This window comes from Haliotis rubra, unplaced genomic scaffold (genome assembly GCF_003918875.1).
Source record: "Haliotis rubra isolate DU_JTF1 unplaced genomic scaffold, ASM391887v1 Scf387, whole genome shotgun sequence".
Taxonomy (NCBI): Eukaryota; Metazoa; Mollusca; class Gastropoda; order Lepetellida; family Haliotidae; genus Haliotis; species Haliotis rubra.
The window spans coordinates 952505-974286 of NW_025767065.1; the positions used below are offsets into that span (position 1 = coordinate 952505).

A 21782-nucleotide genomic window follows, 5' to 3' on the forward strand; every position below is an offset into this window, starting at 1 on the left:
CGACTAACGGAATCCGGTGGCACGTGTCATCTGTTCCCAGTTGTATTGGTCCATGCTCATGATCTTGATCACTGGATTGTCTGGTCCAGACTCGATTATTTTCAGACCGCCTTCACATAGCTGGAATATTGCGGAGTGCAGGGTAAAACTTAACTCACTCACTAACGTTTATTGTAGACACACGTACGAAGGGTGTCATCCCTGATTTTCACACTTTCGAGGAAGGTCGTATTAAGCTCTGTGAACCATTTCTCTGTGAAACTTATTGATTCCACTTATCATACGGCTGTGCTTTACTTGAGTTTATCAATTGTTTTATATGATATTTGTTTAACAACAATATTGCAGGTTTATGGCGGCGGCCTGTGACCAGACTGGGCCAGACAATCCAGTGATCAACATCGATCTAAGCAATGGAAGAACTAGTGATGTGGCATCGGCTACAGCTTGTCCTCTCGCTAGAACTCGGCTGAGTGAGTGAGTGAGTATGGTTTTACACCGCGTTTGGCAATATTCCAGCAATATCATAGGGGGGACACTAGAAATGGGCTTCACACATTGTATCCATGTGGGGAATCAAACGGGGTCTTCAACACGACAAAGATATATATTCATCGAGAAGAGAAAATATAAACCTGAATACTAAAATTGGCAAGTAAAGCTGATCTTGCTAACCTGTTTGTGCTGCTGAAATAATATTTCACACTGTAGATATATAACGATATCTTTAGACACAATAAGGATTTTAAAAAAATGTGCTTGCATAACATACATGTCACAAAGTGAATTTCCTCAGTGCACAGATAATATGCAAGGTATTTGAAATAAGGGGCTGTGCAACCCCGCGCTCGAGATCCATCACATTACTATACCTGCTTTAATACTCAGGAAAATGTCTATTCCATCTGGAGATTCCCCAGTCTTTGCACGACTCCAGGGTTCTCACTTGTACAAGGCCTGGCTATGAAAGCCGATCAATGTCCAACCATCACTCAGTTGGATTGGTGCTTGATTACATGCTCATGGGGGAATCGTGTACGAGCAGAGATTGAGATTGTGAGTTGGGTTTAGTGCTGGTTTGAACAGTATTCCAGTTACATCAGGTTGTGTTTAGTTTCATCAGTGTGTGAGGACACCTGATGTGATGCAGGTGTCCACTTTCAAACTTTGCTGACACCTATGAACATCTGTATGGTGCATACAATCCTGAAAATAAAATTGGGGCAAACAATGATTTGTACCCTGGTCAGGTTTCTGGCGTGCCCAAGGGACATAACTCTGCACACTGCCAACCCGTAGATGACTGGGTCATCCCTGCTATCTCAAGCGTGTAGCCTCACATACAACATATCTAATGGGTCCAGGGGCGATCCCTTGAATACAACCAACCTCCTACTGGGCTCCAGATAAGTTTTGAACACCAGGAGTACGTACTCCTTATTTTTTCAATATAGGAGTACTCGAAAACCTTAAGAGTACTGAATGGAATTTAATGGAGTATCAGTAGTCTTGTGTTTCGTTTCATATATGCACCACAACATTGCTTCTTGTGTAAACAGGTCAGAAACAATAAAACAATACTTTTTCAGATAAATACGTCTGTAAATGATTCTAAGACCGTACACCATTGCCGTGGTGCGTATCTGCTACGTTTTATAAATTATTTCCTACCGTATCGTGCAAATTTTTTATCCGTACATACGCCGATACGGCCCTTATCTGGAGCCCTGCTCCTATATATCTTGAAGACCTATACACCAATAACCAGCATTGTTCTGGACTTGACATCTGTGCAGTGCTTATTGTTCTTCCAGTTGTGAAGCATTTGTCCTGTGCTGGGGAGTGCAGATGGCTTGGAGTTACCTCTCCTGCATGATGATGGTTGGGGATTGACTCTCCCTCATTCCGATCCTTGGTTTCAAACCGTTTGTCAATGAGCTTAGTTTTATCCTGCAGTCAGCAATGTTCCAGCTATGTGAAGGCAGTCTGAAAAAATCGAGTCTGGACCATGCAATCCAGTGATCAACAGCATGAGTATCGATCTATGCAACTGGGATACGATGACGTGTCAACCAAGTCAGCGAGCCTGACCACCCGATCTGTCAGTCGCCTCTTACAACAAATATGAGCTGCTGAAGATCAGTTCTAACCCAGAACTTTTACGGGTGGGTTTGTCAGTCCATACATATGCTTGTGAGTTTCCTCTTTGTGACAAACACTCAGTTACTGCATCACTTCCGGGTTTCCTCCCCCATCCATCTCAGCATCATCTTGACCTATTACAACATATTTCAGTCATAAAACATTCAGAACATGACACACTTTTATGTTGGCGATGTTTATTTAAGACACAAAAAATCTTGCTTGGCTTTCAGTGAAGTTCTTGCTGGGTTGGTTTATTAGTGATCAAGTATCATTTTCGAATGTATCAGTAGTAGTTTATATACTATGAAACAAACAAATATTTGTGTGACACTTATTTGTGGATAACAACTACTTTAATGTACCATTAGTGGTACCTACACCTTGTCTGTTTTGCTTCTGAATAATAGTAAACTGAAAAAGTTCTTATACATAAATTGTGTCTGCTTTTTCATCAGTCAACTTCTACCAAATACCTGTCTCACAAGTCATGTTGAAGACAGCTTCATATTTTGCAAATGTGATCTTTGAGTAAACCTCCGCTAAACTGGATTTTTAAATTTACATTTCACGCAGTCATATTTTCCTTAATCCCAAGGTGAATTACATATGGTATTGAACAAATCAGCAAGAATACTGTGATCAATTAAATTTTGTGTCAATAATCCCTCGTGTAATTTCTCGACAAATGCTTATATTGATGGTTGCCATGGCAGCGTGATGGAGAGAAATCTTGAGCTGCAGTGTACAAACACAAACATGGAATATGCGACATCAGAATTTACTTTGCAAACATATTGATTACAAGGAAGTTTATGAATGTTAGTATTTTACAGATAATGCTGAAGATTTCATATGAGTGTCGGAGTATGGTTTTATACCACCTAAAGCAATATTCCAGCAATATCACAGCTGGGGACACCAGAAATGGGCTTCACACATTTTACCCACTTGGTAATTGAACCCTCAAACCACAAGGCTGAACCACCCCATCCAACTTTCAAATGACATTCTTATGCATGAAATAATCAACTGTCCAGATATTCTGATATTCAGGATCCTAATCAAGAGTGAGAGCAAACAAAACCTGTTGACCTCTAACTGGCGCCATATCATATGGTCTGTCCAGAAGGAAGAGTGAGTGAGTGAGTTAAAATTTAACGTCACATCGGCAATATTTCAGCCATATCGTGACGACCAGAAGAAAGAAGCTGTGCATCTATTCAAGGCCTGGTCAAGCATCTGATGAAATGTAGTGATTCCTATCCATTTACTACAATCATGTAATGATTACTTCAACAATTTCCTGCAAATGTACCCTTTTTATGCCTCCAGAGGATTTGGTGAGGTTGAATTGCCACTGTAAAAGTAATTGATACCTGGTCAATGGGTTTCCCAAAATTAACAGAAATCTGGGCATCTACACGGAAATATGGCAAGTTTAAAATGGCTTTGGAAAGCATTTCTGCTCAATGTGTGATACAGGTCAAAATGATGAATATTGAAGTTATTTTGAATCAATCAAGTTGACTGATATAAATATTTGGGCAAATCTTGGATTCAAACTAGCAGCAGTCCTTGCAGCACCTCACACAACTGGGCCACTCACTCCTTAAGGAGGGTAAATAAAGGTTGTCGAAAAACCAAACAGTGTGTTTTAACGCTACTTTGAACAGTATTTCACATAGGCGGATCCAGAGGGCGGGTGCAGGGGTGCACACTCCCCATTTTGTGCTGAGAGTTTGTTAAATGACCATTGAAACTCACGTGAAAACGAAGTGTGAACCTCCGCTTTCTCTAAAAGCTGTATCCACCTGTTTCACAGCCTGTTAACATGATGTGGGAGGGAAACTGAAGTGATGCAGGTCTTAACAGGGCTACAGATAACTTCTTGGGTCATTGAGTTATGTACTCGCTTGAGTTCATCTCCATTGGGTATCCTAATTTTTTTATTTGTGTAACCAAATAAATTGTACCCACCTCACTCAAACTCAATTGGGTATTTTGCCACTTTTCATTAACTGTAAAAATATAATAAAGTTTAAATGTTATTTTTGTTGGATCAGTAATATGAGAAACGATAAGAAAGTTGCAAAGTTCATGTGTTCAAATAGAACCTCTGAATATACCGGAGTTATTTTATCTATGCACCGGTACGTAAGCTATGATTTGACATTTTTGTGTGTACGCACGTAAGATCAAATTTATTGAGCATTTACAAAAAATAAGGCATACTTGTACACAATTATGCAACAGATTTCACTTAAATATTTGCGTAATTTACGCAGATACGCAGCTTATCTGCACCTCTGTCTTAAGACATTCATCGCTGACAACAGTAACATACTCAACAATATTGCCTGTATCTATCAGGGGCGGTGGGTGGTCAATGCATTTGCTCGTCAACGCCAAAGACCCGTGTTTGATTCCCCACATGGGTACACTGTGTGAACACCTTTTCTGGTGTCCCCTGCCGTGATATTGCTGAAATATTGCTAAAAGCGATACAAACTCACTAAATATATATCTACCATTTTTTGGTGAGTTAAAGAATACACAAAATAGCTGAAACAGAAGCTGTTTATTTTCTTCTTCACCATAACAAGTTTTTAACAGTTCTGAATAGGCAGAGCAAGCTGTAGTCTTTAAAGTTGCACTTAGACAATTATTATTCTCACAAAAGATACCCAAAATGACAGACATGATTGCGACCATTTTGGTTTGAACTCGATGACAGGGCATTCCATGATGAAAAATATTACTGATAAGCATTTAAATATATTCAAATCTCAAAATAATGCCAAAATATTCAAAATGAATAAACAGAAAATACATTCAGAGCAGAGACACCAAAGAGGTCACATGTTAATTAAATAGTAACAAACGTTAATTAAATAGTTACAAACGTTAATTAAATAGTTATACAAAATAAATATCTAATCTACTTGAATGGCTGTTTTGTGCAATAGAAGACTACAGCCCACCCTGAAACCTTGTAACAGTCTCTTCATCTTTCTTTGAACGTACAAAGTATGACAGGTTACCACATTACTACACATATACCCACGATGCACGTTCTGCACATCTCACACAGCGGCTGCCCCAGCCCCACGTCAATGCGTGGCTCTGGCCATCCCACTCGACATACAACGGTTGCTTCTCCTTCTTTTTGGATTTTGAGTTTTGTAGAAAACCCAAAGTCACCAGTAGAAAACATACAGCATGACTTTGACATTTTCCCTGGCTCAGCACAAAATTGTTATCAGTTTGAAGTCTGGAAAATTCTCATCAGCGTCATTGCTTTTGTTGATGATTTTTTTTAAGCGTTTTGTAAACAAAGATTACTGGAAATCACATCACAGGTCCTGATGGCGCACACAGAAGTATGGTAGAAACACATCGATTCTGACCAAATTATCCTATGGAAATATGTTAATCTGTTGAACTGTTCTCACAGTGTACCCCTCCCTTATAGAACCCCCAGTTCCTACATGCTTACAGCATCACACGGAATGATTTTCAATTTTTGGATTGTTTTTTAAATAACAGTCAAATTATTGTCTACAAGCTGTAATAGCTCTGGTTATGATACAAATGTACACTTCACTCTGTCGGAACTCGGACCCAGGCTTGGATCCTGACCCAGACCAGGATTCTATCCAGGTCTGGAGGCTGACAGACATGTTCAACATGGACATATGACATTTGGTGGATGCTGACTCTTGCAGCAAATACTATTAGATGACAACTAGCTTCAATGTGCCAGGCAGTGGTAGCTTGCTCTACAAATAAATGAGGACTGTTTCCCCACCAGCTTGAATGCCCAGCTGATGAAATCACACACAGCCACTACCAAGGCAGTTAGTTGTCATGTTGTCTAACACTGGTACTCTCCTCTAAGGAATCTCTGCTTGTTGGCAGGTGGCTAGTTCACGTTTCCTTGTTTTGAATCGTCATCTACTGAGTTGGATCACAGATGTCTGTACTATACATTGACAACACAAATAGGGCAACAACACAGCTTGCCTCTCATCACAGACCAGGGTAGTTCAACACAAACTGCACACGAATGGTGGTGTAAGACACAGACAGACAGACAGACATGCCAGTGGTGCGGACAGACACAGGCTGGTGTAGGCTGCTGCCTGAACTGCACACTCATAGCTCTCCAAGTATCATCGCACAGGAAGTAGAAAACACCAGTGTTCACATACAAGTCGTCACGTACGTCCAATAAGAGTTGATCTCTGGTATCACAGTCAATGGCTAGCGTCCATGTTAGCACCGTAGATGTAAAGCGTACACGTCGCGAGAGAAGAGATACTATAGAAATGTGTCCCTCGGGTGTCGGCCTTCTTGAAAGTTTATCACTGGCCTTGCAGGTTTTGATGACGGAGCTGGCAGCGGTGGCAGCAGCAGCAGCGGCGGCGGCGGAGAGGAGAGTCAACGGAACATAAAGGCACGGAGATGGAGAACGGAACTCAATAGAGGAAAGTACTCACTTTAGCAAGACTCACAGATTCTTCTCTCAAACAAAAAATAAATTGGTTGGTAAAACACTATGTGCTTGTGCTGTTTACGAATGGTTTCTCAACATAAATGCCTGCCTGATGAAAATGTCGCTTCATCTTTGTCACAAAAACATTTGGTATTACGAAGATGTCTCAAGTGTCAAAATGGTTGTCCCAGGGTTGAGTTATCACTAATGCCACCTGCAGCAGGTACAGACTAGATGGTTGTGTTCCTGTGGGCAGACATGGTTCTCAATTTGATCCAACGCAGCAGCGGCAGCAGCAGCAGCAGCATGGGAGGACTACACACATCTACGCAGACAGATGCTACAGCACATATCCTGAGGGGAGCATGTACATGATCGCTGTCATCCTTTGTTGAATGTCGTTAATGAGATAGATTACTGGTTGAGGCTTGTATTTCAGTAGTGACCCACAAGATAGTCCATCTGTCAGAGGAGTTAAATGCCCAGTGAATGTATGGTTGAAGATGTAATCAGTGGCACTCGTGTGACACCAACAGTAAAATGTGCGTTGACTGCAGTGGATGTTTGGTCTGTAGTCAATAAATATAACAATGATGTGGGTCATCTCGCCTTCACATCAAACAAATCATGTCTACAAGATGCATGGTTTGACAGAAAACAACTCCGTACAACAAACAATCATGGGATAGCTTCTTGTAAATGCTTTTCTTGCGTTAAAAAACAAAATGAACAAAACAAAAAACTTTGCTGCCACTTCTCCACACACAAAAATAGATACAGCAAAAGAAAATATTAACTGTTTTTCCTCATTTTTTTCCTCCATTCAATTCTAATTTTCTCTTTCAGCAAAGATATCAAGCAATCAACACAGAAAAGAAACACTTTCTTCTCAGTCCATGTCATCAACACTTGCTTTCTCCCGGCTATTACGTGGTTGTTGTACACCACTCACTGCTGTCATATGATCGACATGTGATGTGAGAGATCACATGACCAGCTTATCCCATGTCTTGGACTGTTGGTGGTGGTTGTGATCTACTGACCATCATAATATTGAACTGCTTGGGGATCTGAAATCAGACAAACGATCATTAGTGTCACAGGTTCAGTCTAGTATCTAACATGTCAACAAACGCATAGTGTGAGTGAATTGGTTGCGTTAAACAAAGCTTTGAACAGTATTCCAGTCAAGTCCCTATGTTTCAGCTTGGTGGAGGAGAGCCTGTGGATTTGCACAAGTCTCACTACAGCCTAGCAGCAAGGCTAGAGAGACTGAAGTGATGCAAGTCTCAGAGTGAGTGAGTGAGTGAGTATGGTTTTATGCCGCTTTTAGCAATATTCCAACAATATCACAGCAGGGGACTCCAGAAATGTGCTTCACACATTGGGTACAGTACCCATATGGGGAATCGAACCTGGGTCTTCGCGCGATTGTGGTTTTCCACCATGATCATAGATTCCAGATGTGCCCAAGGGATACAACTCCGCAGAGCTAATAGATGTGACATTTCAGTGAAGATCCTAACACCGTTATCAAGCAAATGATGCATACTGCAAACACTTACTTTTATCTTTCTGTTCAAGCACCTTGTCCCACTCTGCAAAAAAGAACATAATATCATCAATACAGCTTCAGAAATCAATATTCATGTACAGCGAGATCCTCCTTGCACCAGTGAAATATTCACATTAATCCAGATCACACAAAGAAGGGGTGGACTGTGCTTCAACACTTGACAGTGCTTTTAGCAATATGTGTTTAAGTCTTGTCTTCAGTGAAATCCAATGTAATCTCTACAAAGCCACAGTACTGAATAATTAATTAGAACTGGAAAGTTGGAATTCCAATTTGGGACTTTTTATAGACATTTGCTGACTACTTGTGGCCCAATATCATCATCAGAGCAAGTCTAGATAAACCCATGTTGTGGCAGCATACTTCAAGGTTAATTGCTTCATAAGCTTGACATGTTTTACACTGATACAGGGTAAAGCTAGCATGCTCAACTTAGTGACACTAGTATTGGCCACAAGAAATCTCGTCCCTGATCCAAACTGTGCTAGATGGGACATGCAATTGCTTATTTTCGTGTTTTCACTATTTTGCGACAATTTAACTGGTACCATCTTGACATGTTTTCATTTGCCAACAGGAAGTGTGGTCTCACAATAACTTGGACAATAACTACAAAAATCAGTTTTTAAACAAATTTTAACTTAATAAAATAGTCAACAAATCACATTCAATAATACCCACACCCTTCCATCTTTTTGGGTTAGCACTGAAATTAGTGAGTGAGTTTAGTTTTACACCGCACTCAGCCTGAAATTAGTTAAATATTCTCTATTCATTTTCCCCACTTGTTATATTAATACTGATCCAAAATCAACACATTGTAACACAGACATTTGTCTCCAATGTCATAAATACTACTCCTGATTTATATCTACATTAATTTGTCTCCAATGTTATAATTATTTCCACGTACATTTCTACAACATCCATGTCAAACTAAAGGGCTAGTGGTATCGATACTGACACATTTAGATATTAGACACGTGCCATATTGATTGAGCTACCTACGACTTGCAGCTGTTCCATGTGGTTTGTTTTTCTTCCCTCCAACTCAGTTCTCCACATGATCAACACCGAATTGTCAACCGAATCAGGACAATGGTGCAAATAATATCAGCTTATATCATGGAAGCATTACAGGATGATAAATAAATACTGTATCATTTGTAACAGGGATACTATGTCATTTCATACTGAATAACTTATGCCAGGCAACAGATGTTATACATGTAGTATATGAAAAAATAATAAACAAACCATACTGGAAAACTGGAATAATAATTATGGGTTGAATGTTTTTCTGTTCATGCATACAAATCTAAAGTTATCATTTGATGAAGGGATTGGCGTTTTTCAGTTGATGAGGTTTTTGACCCGAATGATCCTGTAAAACGCTTGACTACACAAACACAAAGACAACAAAGTTGTACTTTGATCTCAGGTGTCTACACCCATCCTCCATTTGTTAACCTGAAATATCTCATCTTATCCAATCAATGACCATCTTATCCAATCAATGACCATTTTATCCAATCAATGACCATTTTATCCTATCAATGACCATCTTATCCAATCAATGACCATCTTATCCAATCAATGACCATCCAATCAATGACCATCTTATCCAATCAATGACCATCTTATCCAATCAATGACCATTTTATCCAATCAATGACCATCTTATCCAATCAATGACCATCTTATCCAATCAATGACTATTTTATCCAATCAATGACCATCTTATCCAATCAATGACCATTTTATCCAATCAATGACCATCTTATCCTATCAATGACCATTTTATCCAATCAATGACCATCTTATCCTATCAATGACCATCTTAACCTATCAATGACCAGCTTATCCAATTAATGACAATCTTATCCAATCAATGACCATCTTATTCAATGACCATCGCCTACCCTTGCAATCAAACACCACCCATGCCCATTCTACAAATTGATCTTAGTACTATGATGATGATCGTATATCAAGGTTCACTTGTGTGAGTTAACGTCACCTTTAAAACGTTGATAGCTTTCAGAATGGGGCCCTGGCCAACAGAAGCATGTCTACTCAAAATTCATATTTCCGACCAACACTCCCTCAGAATGAGTCACCCCTTCAAAGATACACTATCAAGCATTAGTTAGAAAACGGACATTTGCTTTGACTCAACTGAGAAACAACAGCTGAAGGAGCTTAGATAAGTCTGGTTAATGTCAACCTAGAAATATTTTACCAGGCATAAAGTGCCTCACTCATTATTGGATGAATTAAAACAGACCAGCATTTCCAACATATTTCTGATTACAATATCATTGCATGACTTGATGCTGGAAACATGGCTAGAAGCAGAGTAATCAACGGGCGGGGCACTGCTTAACACACACTGGAGGAATTCGAGAGAAACACTAGAACAGGACAGTATTCCTGGTTCAGCCACAAGATGCAAGATGCCTTGGATGCACTAGCTCTCAACTTTATTTCCATTCTGTTTCCAGCCATCAATCCATACATCCTATCATCATCCCAGTAACAATCAAAATTAAGGTGTCCTCGAAGTCGCTCAGGTCTTCTCCCATGGTATTTCAATCTAGGACCTCCTCAATCTTAAAAACCTGATACGTGGGTAATGACAGAGACTCCTTGACTTTGCATAATTCACAATACTGCCCCGAAATCAGCTACATCAGTGACTGAAACTTCAATCAGATCATAAGGTGGCTGGATATACCTTTCTTAGAACTGCCCCGTCCCCCCATAAAAATATACTCCAACTAACGTCAATAGATGGTCAGCCATGTGTGCAACATAAAATGCTGTCAGTGAATATGAAATGTGTTTTCAGCAAAGTAAATCCTCCCCCTCTTCTGTCACAATGTCTCACCTACTGACATTCCCACTCCCCATTCATCCTCCTCATCCTGAAGCTATATGCACTTACATATCTACCCAGAATTCCATCCACCCCTACCCCACTGTACATCCTCTTGATCTCTAACCAATCCGAACCCTCATACTCAATGTCACGCCAACTCCACTCTCCATACCCCTGCCTCTTCTCTATCTCTCACAACCTCCCACTTACCTGCCCCAACCTCAAAGTGCCTTCACCCTTCTACTTCCAATTGTGCCCTCACCCTTCTACTTCCAATTGTGCCCTCACCCGTCTACATCCAAGTGCCCTCACACCTCTACATCCATGTGCCCACCCCTGTACATCCATGTGCTCCCCACCCCCTGTACATCCATGTGCTCCCCCTGTACATCCATGTGCTCCCACTCTGTACATCCATGTGCCTCTCACCCCTGTACATCCATGCCCCCACCCCTGTGTACATCCATGTGCCCTCACCCCCTGTACATCCATGTGCCTCCATTCACCCCCTGTACATCCATGTGCTCCCTCACCCTGTGTATCCACGTGCCTTCACCCTGTAGCATCCATGTGCTCCCACCTGTACATCCATGTGCTCCACCCCTGTACATCCATGTGCCCCTACCCCTCTACTTCCATGTGCCCTCACCCCCTGTACATCCATGTGCTCACACCCCCTCTACTTCCATGTGCCCTCACCCGTCTACATCCATGTGCTCCTTCCCTGTACATCCATGTGCCCTTACCCCCTGCTTCCATGTGCCCTCACCCCTGTACATCCTCCCACCCCTCTACTACTTCCATGTGCCCTCACCCGCCTACATCCATGTGCTCCTTCCCCCTGTACTTCCATGTGCCTCACCCTGTACATCCATGCCCTTACCCTCTACACCCATGTGCTCCCACCCTGTACATCCATGCCATCCACCCCTGTACATCCATGTGCCCTCACCCCCTGTACATCCATGTGTCCCACCCTCATCCTGTACATCCATGCTCCTCACCCCTGTACATCCATGCCCTCACCCCTCTACATCCATGTGCCTCTCACCCCTGTACACCATGTTCCCTTTGACCCCTCCATCCATGTGCTCTCACCCTGTACATCCATGTGCTCCCACCCCTGTACATCCATGTGCCCTCACCCTGTCATCCATGTGCCCTGCACCCCTGTACATCCATGTGCCTCACCCCTGTACATCCATGCTCCCCTTGACCCTCTACATCCATGTGCCCTCCCCTGTACATCCATGTGCTCTCACCCTCTACATCCATGTGCCCTCACCCCTGTACATCCATGTGCCCTCACTCCTCCATCTACTTCCATGTGCCCTCACCCCCTGTACACCCATGCCTCTCACCTCTTTCTACTCCATGTGCCCTCACTCCTCCATGTGCCCTCACCCCTCTGCCTCCATGTGCCCTCACCCCTCTGCATCCATGTGCCCTCACTCTCCCTCCATGTGCCCTCACTTCTCCATCCACCCTCCCTCTACCTCCATGTGCTGTACCCCTCACCCCCTACTTCCATGTGCCCCTCACCCATCCACCTCCATCATCATCCCCTGTGCCTCTCCATGTGCCCCTACCTCCTCCATGTGCCCTCACCCTCTACCTTCCATGCCCATTGCCCTTACCCCTCTCCCGCTTCCATGTGCCCTCACCCCTCCACCTTCACTAATGGAATGTCTCACTCATGGCGGCCCAGCACCACAAGAATGTTGCAGCAGAAGAAATTGCCAACCTTTCTCCCTGTTAACCTATCAATACATTTCTCACCAGATACCCAACTCAAGCATCTTCCCTCACCAGTAGGCCTCATCCCACTGCTTCCTAGAGAAACACTCTTAACACACCACCCACGTGTCCCTCCACAACATGATCTGATGAGCATCTTGCCCACCAGTTTCCATGTATGTTTCATGCATCTCACTAATGGAATGTCTCCACCGGTTGCCCACTAAATATAGCAGCTGCTTAGCACCACAAGCATGTTGCAGCAGAAGAAAATGTCGAACACTGTGCAGCAACACCATTCTCCCATGGTTTAGGAACCACTCTAGACTAACATGCACTTCCTCACGTTTCTGGGTTTCTGGGACAGACTAACTGATCACAAGCATCTTGCCCACCAGTTTCCACTCTCACCCACTGCTTCCTATATAGAAACACTGCTTAACACACCCACCCATAATATGGCCTGATCACAAGCATCTTGCCCAATCCACTGGCCTGATCACACCCTGTGCATCTTGCCTGATCACAACCAGTTTCCACTCTCACCCTGCTTCCTTCACTATATGAGAAACACTGCTTAACACACTCTCCCTGTGATCACGCATTTACACACCACCCCGTGTCACGTACAATATGGCCTGATCACAAGCATCTTGCCCACCAGTTTCCACTCTCACCCACTGCTTCCTATATAGAAACACTGCTTAACACACCACCCTGTGTCACGTACAATATGGCCTGATCACAAGCATCTTGCCCACCAGTTTCCACTCTCACCCACTGCTTCCTATATAGAAACACTGCTTAACACACCACCCCGTGTCACGCGTACAATATGGCCTGATCACAAGCATCTTGCCCACCAGTTTCCACTCTCACCCACTGCTTCCTATATAGAAACACTGCTTAACACACCACCCCGTGTCACACTGCTTAACACACCACCCCGTGTGTACAATATGGCCTGTTCACTGCAGCTTGTCAGGCCACATGAATAACTAATGTCTATACTGTTTCAACAATCTCTACTGATACTAGTGTTGATCAAGTGTATTTGTTTCAACAGATGTACTTCTAACGTGTCTGTCATTGATACGCTGTGGTGGATGGGCTGTGATTACTCAACACACTTATTATTCAAAGCACATCTGTAAAGTCTGAACATTTTCAGATAGATAACACAATCTTATCTCTTACACACAAAAACAGCACCTGTCGCATATTCTCAAAACCAAAACCAGAAAGGTTAAGGCTCTACATTTCAACTGATTTGGAACTTATATTCACTATGGCAACTGAAATTTTCTTACAACTGTCACCTGACCTAAATGTTACTGTGAATCTAGGAAGTGGTTTTGAAAGCAATCAGTAACCTCAACTGACTTCATTCTTCCAAATCATCAATCATCTGACAAACCCTTAGTCCCTGGTACGTTCAATGTCTGGTAGACCTACATGTGAAAGTGAGTGAGTTAGTTTAGTTTTACGCCACTTTTAGTTTTTATGCTGCATTGTACCCATGTGGGAAATCAAACCCAAGTCTTCGGTGTGATGAGTGAACACTTTAACCACTAGGCTACCCCACTGACCCTAACATGTAAGAAGAAATATTGTATCAAACATTTCTCTCCTCGGATCTAGGTTGGTTTTGTTTTCATAAAATATATATTCCAAAGTCAGGGTGCAGACCCCTTGCAAAGATTACAGTTGTATTATCGCTCAAATTCTGACTGACAGAAGTATGTCAAGTCAACTGACACACAACAATTTTTGTGAGCAAACAATCCTGAAGAAACCAGTTTTCAGCAAATCCTGAAAATATCCTGGAGGCAGCATGTTGTGACCAATATACATGACCCCCCATTCATATTGTTGGCTGTTTTCAAAGTATACACAGAAATCTTTTCCCATATATCATTGTAATTTAAAAAAACTTTATTTGCTCTGTTCTGTATCAATATGTTTTCCTCAACATGTTTCCATGTACACAAACCTCAATGGAAATCTACCATCTAAACGCAGTATAAATCACCCTCAGTTGGCAAGCACTGTGACAAGTGACAGATTGCGCTCTACAGTACAAGTGCTTCACCGCAGACTGATACCAGGTCACATGGTTTGATGTCATGTGACTGATGTTGAATCACCCCGAATGTGTCTGATCGTGCTCAGTTAATCTGTGCCTTACATAGATAAATAATCTAAGATAGTTATACTGCCTGAATGTCCTCAATGCTCAACAATCAGGTTAAGAATAGTGGTTAAGGAATCTGCCTCCAGCTTTCACAACATCAGTTTCATTCTCACTTACAGTTTTTAGGTGTATTTATTTTTATTTACTAAATTACTTGTTTAAAGATTGTTGCTATTTATCAGTTAATTTATTTTTTTTTTTCCAATCTTCAACCTGTTACAATTGAGTACAGTAACCTTTGATCCACATTTTTTCCACAGTTACATTTTGTTTGTTTGTACTCGCTTGCCCTCTCCTGCCTACGTCAACTGAAGGCCAATAAAAAAAAGTGAGAAAGACATTTTGTAAACAGCCACAATATACGTATTATCAATTAAGTTATGCATTTACTTTTTATCTTATCAGGTATTTGGAGGAGAAGAATCCATTAAAAAAAATTCCTTAAGTTTGTCTAGCTGAATCTGGCCTTGTGACCCACCTATTTTGAGACCAGAATGTTCTTTTTGAACAAACTGCCCATTTAGTGAAGTGTATCACAGACAAGCAATAACTAACATACCTAACTTAGACAACAGCTACCATTGCTACGATGGCTTTGTTAAAGTGGCTATATGTACTGACTGTAAAATACATTATTAGATAATTATACTACTTAATTAATAAGTAAGTCATCTAGCCTGAACTTGGCTCTTAGCATCACTTCAGTACATTTTAGTGTGGTATATTTCTCAGCTTTCTAAACCAAACAATATTTTACTTCAATTGGCTGACTGACTGACTGAGTATGGTTTTACGCCGTTTTTAAGCAATATTCCAGCAATATCAAGGCGGGGGACACCAGAAATGGTCTTCACAAATTGTACCCATGTGGGGAATCGAACCCGGGCCTTTGGCGTGATGAACAAACGCTTTAACCACTAGGCTACCCCAGCGCCCCTACTTCAATTAGAATTCTTATAACAAAAGGCTGGTTGTATAAACAACCACTACTTCAATTAGAATTCTTATAACAAAAGGCCTGGTTGTATAAACAACCACTATTAACTACTATTACTTTCAGTAGAAATTAGTGTTACATCATTAGTAGCAGTGGTATATGATGAGGTTTTTTTTTCACTTTCAATATTTTGAGACTTCTATATTCAAATGATACAACTATTTATTATCACTGCATAATAAAAACATAACAATTATTCTGCACCTGTGAAGATATACATTACCTATGCATGCCTGAACTCAATTAATTTAATGGTAAAAATAAAATAGACTAAATGTTAAAAAATTTACTTTCATTGTCACCATACAATGATTATAAGTTTTATCTGCCATCTATGCCATCTGCCATCAGTTCATTACTAATTAAGTATCAATATTCATATATTTGATCCAATACAGTGTCACAATTAATTATGTTTTTATTGATATAGCATTATACGATGACATCCCAAAAGAGGAGGAAGTTTTATGGACTGACAACATTTTTATGGCAATAGATGTGCCATTTCGGTGTAGATACCAGTTAAGTGCTTGACAAATGTGTTACCATCTACACTGAAACATTGCATCTATTGCAATAAACTAGTTGTCAACTCATATAACTTGTTTATCTCCATCATACCAGCTCCTAAATGCCACTTAAAATAACATCCCAAAAGATTACTGCTTACAAGACCAAACAGAATTTCACTTGGTTCAGACTTCGGTGGCTAAAGTGACAGACATCATCACAAAGCTGTTGCTAAGTGCCACAACTTACCTTTCTTCAAGTAGGCTACAGCCTCAGACACATTGAACTTCCCTCTGTGGTTGGCGTCAGGAGAGAATGCAAGCTGTCCTTTGGGTTGACTAGTTGGCGAGGGCGGAGGCTCAGCATCCCGGGAATCAACAGACACATCGGAGTTCTGAAGTTTTGCTACAATACCGTCACCATAGAAAACAAACACAGTTTTATTATTATCTTTGCTGGAAGCAGCAGTAGCAGCAGCAGCTGATAACTTAGTCTCACTAGATGCTGCTGCATGTTCAGTCCTTAATGCATTAGAACCTTGGCTGTTTCTATAACCCTGAGTTTTCGGCAGTACAACTCCGTTGAGTCCTCCCACTCTCGCGTCTTGGACATCTTGGCTGTGGAGGAGGATGTGGAGGAGCTGATGCTACTGCCTGGAAGAACCTCCGCCCCACCGCCATTGTTTGGTGTTGGTTGTGATGGTGTTTCTGATGGTTTGGCTGCAGTTGGCTCTGATTTGTTAGAATTGTCTTTTGGTAACGTCACTGGTATAGATTGAGGTTCACTTTGATTATGATTTACACTATCTTTCCTTTCACAAGGAGAAGCCCCTTGCTGCTGAATATTGTTCACACTAGTTGTCACATGGTCATTGTCACAGGTGCTTTTCACATCATGCTCAAAGTTGGAATCAAACCCGGAACGTAATGCCCAGGTTTTCTGGAGCTTCACCAAATCGTTTGTCCAGGAAGATAACAGATTTATTATTTTTCTTGCCATTGTTACCACCAACACGAGCACTCACAGACACTTGCTTACTACGGGTATCTTTGGAAACACTACCCAGATTCACAGCATGTTGAGATCGTGAACTTTCGGTATAGTTCAACACTTCCGCCTTAATAGCTCTCTGAGGTCCATTTTTAGGCCCATTCTTAGGCCCATTTGGGGGCCCGTTCTTAGGCCCATTTGGGGGCCCGTTCTTAGGACCATTTGGGTTTTCAGATTTTACAATTTGAATACCAGGCATTTTGGAATCAAATGTTACAGTAATGGTTGGAATAGGATGACTGTCATTGGAGGAGTTGGAGGGTTGTTCCCCCGACGGAGTCACACTTGTCAGAGTGTCCTCTGAAACAGTGTTATCGCTAGAACTACTACTACTCAAGATGACCTTTGAATCACTCACACTCACAGAACTGGTTTCAACGTCTACACTAGCAGGCACAGACACATCCTTATCGACCACCACAGGGTCAGACAGAAGGAATTCTTGACTACCACTTTTCTGTCGTGATCTCTGCGTTAACTTTGGACTGTTTTCTTGCTTGGTATCTTCAGGGCTTGATCCGATTGAATGTCTGCGTTCAGTAGGACTGCCTTTCCAGACGGTAGGTTTCCTGGAGTTGGCATTTTCAGACTGGGTGTCAAATGGCTCCTCTTCCTCAGCTTTTGGGCTGGTGGGTGAATTGGGTGGTTTAGGCGCAGCAGCCATCTTTGCATAAGACACTGGGAAACGCGACACAAACTCACTCAAACTGCCTCCTTTGGCAGCCGGGAGAGATTTCACCGACTCAATGTCACTGTCATCCTGGGACCTCAGTTCAGTCAGAGTATCAATTGGAACATCACCGAACGAGTTCCTCCTTCCCTCTCTGAAAGTTGGCCGAGACTTGGCAGCATTTGCCTTCTTGCCAAGAGCTGGGAAGGCTGACGGGCTGAGATCCCGAGCTTGCTCCTTCTTTAACAGTGAGGATATAGGTGGTGGCGTTACAGACCGGGGTTGTGGAAGACCCCGATTCTCCCTTGGTCCATTCTTTTGGCGAGGAATCTCGGGCACAACGTCTTTAGCACCTGGACGTTTCTTTTTCTTACTCACCAAAGTGAACTCTTGTTCAACTGGCGGAAGGTTATCAATGTCAGTGAAAATATAGTCTTGATGATTTTCAGGGATGGCAAGATCATCACTGTCTAAATTAGACACCATCCTTGTTGGACCATTTTCAAGTTTCATTTTGTCTAGAGTTTTGGAATTGTTGATGATGTAGTTCTTATTTTCCAATTTCTTATTATTCCTAAGCTGACCCTCTGATTTTCCGTTCTTACCCTTTTGTTTCTTATTCTCCACTGAAGATGGAGGAATAGTCTCCACAGACTTCTCCTTCTCTCGGTTTTTGGTTTTGTTCTTGTCTTTCGGATCAACCTCCCTCTTATGCAAAGGAGGACTTTTGGAAGAACTAATTTTGTCAGCAAGTGGTTCAATGTCTTTGTTCAACACAAACTTCGTGTCTGGTTTGCTGCATGACTGGGAATCCTCCAGTGGAGCTTGTGATTCTACTACACTGGTGGCTGCAGCTTTATCACCATAGTTGCCCATGTCCTCCTCCTCCTCTTCGTCTGCTGCAATAACTGGACAAGCGTCTGCAGCAGCTGCGTCTGCTGGAGGAATGGGGGATGCTAGGGCCTCACTGGTAACTGCGGTGGGAGAGTTGACAAGTTCCACACTCTCGTTGTGAGAGTCGTTAGTCTCGTCTGCCTGACCTACCCTTATCTTCTTCTCCTTATTCTTTTTAGCTGCTTTGTCTGCTTTTGCAGCAATCTCACTGCCAGGACTAGACTTCTGACTGACTTTCTTTTTCAGTTGTTTTTCACCAAATTTATGTGTTTCTATAAATTTGACAAGATCGTCTACACTAGCTATGTTCCCAACATAATTGGGAATATCTTCAGAAAGCTTCACAGGCTCCTTATGTGTCTTTTTACGAGGTTTCTTGCGATCAGTGCTTGAGGACCCGTCTTCCAAGTCTTTAACTGATTGCCCTTGAAATGGGAAAGGGTCGAAATTCAGTTTCACGTGGAAATTCAGGGGGGATGTTGGGGATATGTTCCATAATTAGTAGGCTTTCTTGAGCTGACAAGACTTCCCTCGACTGACTTGTTGGGTGGCTCTCTCATTTGCCTGTAGGCACTAGGTGCAATTGGGTTTCCGTTTATGTCATGGCAACTATTCCTGGTCTTTGAGCTGCTCACACGTTCATCGGCATCATCTGAAGATAGAAGACAAAGAATCAGAATCCAAAATCACAATTTTCATGGGGAAATTTACAAATATTAACAATATTCAACCAATACCCTGAGGACACTTTGAATTCAAACATTACCATGTGGGGAATCAAACTAGGTTTTCAGAATGTCAGACACTTTAACCACATATATACAAGATCACATGTTTTAAAATATTTGACATACTGATGAGAGGTCAAAAGAGAACAGATGTATTACTCCAATGACCTAGTTCTGAAGTTAATGCTGATGATCATTGTACAGTGTTAAAGCAAGCCTCTCTCCACTCCTGTGATTAGATTTAATGATTTTTTTCTGCTGGAGTGGATGTTATCACCCCATCTAGGAGAGCCAGAGCTAGTGTTCTCTCCACAATAACCCACTGACACTACCCAGTACAAGCTGCCACTGATGCACTACCCTCTATTCCTTAATGTCAAACGCCACTGGACACGAAAAAATGTCAGTCTGCAGTATGATTCTCAAACAAGCGTGTGATAAGTCTTTTAATAATTAATTTCTTTTTTCTTGCTCAGGTACTTCCATACAAAAACACCATTAACTAAATGTCAGAGTGAAATAGAAAAGGCCATTTTGTGGACGGGGAAATCAATGGAAGGAATAATGTTGCAGAACCAGTTCCACAGCAAACAGTCACAATAAGCATGTTTGTTTAATCACCATGTTGCAATGCAGCAAATCAAAGTTGTATAGGAAGCATGCAGCATGGGAGTGTGTGAGTGAGTTTAGTTGTGGTGATGTGTGTATGTGGTGTATGTGAGTGAGTTTAGTTCTACGTCGCACTCAGCAATATTCCAGCTATATGGCGGCGGTCTGTAAATAATCGAGTCTGGACCAGACAATCCAGTGATCAACAGCATGAGCATCGATCTACGCAACTGGGAACCGATGACATGTGTCAACCAAGCCAGTGAGCCTGACCACCCGATACTGTTAGTCGCCTCTGATGACAAGCATGGGTTACTGAAGGTTCATTCTAACCCGGACCTTCACGGGTGCAGCACGTTGGTAAACACCATGAAATTATCCTGACTTCTCAATACACGGACTGTGTGTTGATGATTTGGTGCTTCACTCTGAGAATGTGGGTTTAAATCCCGGCCAGGCCCACCACCAAAGTGCCACAGATTGTACTTTACTAGGAAAGAGTTCTGGCAAATATTACATTTGTTACTGTCTATTCTGACAGTGTGGGTTCAAATCCCTGATTGGACTCAACCCCCTGAAAGTACCAGAAATGGGCTTCACATTGAATTATAGCCAGCGCTTTAACCACTCTACCGAAAGTACTAGAATATATACTCTACCAAAAGAGTGTCATCCAACATGACCTTTACTACTGACAACTAACGTGTGATAAACAAAACAAATGGCTGTCCATTTATGACCAATCTACATTCCCTTTCCTGATATATCTGATACCTGATATGAATACGTATCTTATATCAAATATATTCACCAACTTGGCTACATTCCTTCATATGATAGATAGTGTGTGAAAAGTTAATCCAGTGGTTGGCAGCCACAAGCAATGTTCCTCCACAGTCAGGGTAAGATGAAACACATATAAACTGTGAGCATGTTGGTTCTAAGGATGAACACAAGGTACTCAGAACCTATCCAGCCCCAGGGATGGTAACTGAACCACTTCTGTGTATTTTCTGTCCTTGTACACCTTTCAGAAAGTAACACTAATCTTACATTGTCAGCATTCAACCAGTGGCAGCTTGCCACTCTCCAGGTCTATGGTTTCTTTACAAATAGCATGCCCACGATACACCTGCTGGCATAAGATCTACTTTTTAGCTGATGCTGACTGGGAAACCATGTTGCATGCGCCTTACTAGTCCTCACCCCCTACACCAACCCTGACTTGTAGGAAAGCAGACACTTGGGAGAAAAAGGAAGGGAGATGGATGGAGGAGAGGATCCAAGTCAGGTGTT

General features: G+C 41.9%; 3 protein-coding genes across 8 annotated transcripts in view; 1 reads left to right on the forward strand and 2 right to left on the reverse strand.

Moving 5' to 3' along the window:
* Positions 1–4708: 4708 nt before the first annotated feature.
* On the reverse strand, positions 4709–19603 carry LOC124286607 (general transcriptional corepressor trfA-like). Its single transcript, XM_046722982.1, has 3 exons — positions 16785–19603; positions 8206–8238; positions 4709–7710 (listed from the first exon to the last, which is right to left on the reverse strand). The coding sequence occupies exon 1, from the start codon at positions 19129–19131 to the stop codon at positions 17446–17448; it is 1686 nt and encodes a 561-aa protein (XP_046578938.1). The 5' UTR covers positions 19132–19603; the 3' UTR covers positions 4709–7710; positions 8206–8238; positions 16785–17445.
* Positions 11539–12912, forward strand: LOC124286578 (leucine-rich repeat extensin-like protein 3). The gene has a single exon (XM_046722947.1). It carries the CDS (start codon positions 11539–11541, stop codon positions 12910–12912), a length of 1374 nt encoding a protein of 457 aa, XP_046578903.1.
* LOC124286609 overlaps positions 19315–21782 on the reverse strand; it is a 67529-nt gene continuing 65061 nt past the window's right edge. For 5 of the 6 annotated variants that reach the window (XM_046722985.1, XM_046722984.1, XM_046722983.1 and 2 more), the window contains exon 3: positions 19315–19801. In XM_046722985.1, coding sequence (XP_046578941.1) covers positions 19617–19801 — 185 coding nt within the window. In that variant the 3' untranslated portion in view covers positions 19315–19616. The remainder of the gene's footprint in view (positions 19802–21782) is intronic. The other variant, XR_006901079.1, reaches the window with a different exon arrangement.

Excerpts from the sequence above, each read along its gene's own strand:
- LOC124286578 (XM_046722947.1), top strand. The coding sequence starts at position 11,539 with ATGCCCCCACCCCTGTGTACATCCATGTGCCCTCACCCCCTGTACATC.
- LOC124286607 (XM_046722982.1), bottom strand. The coding sequence starts at position 19,131 with ATGGGCAACTATGGTGATAAAGCTGCAGCCACCAGTGTAGTAGAATCA.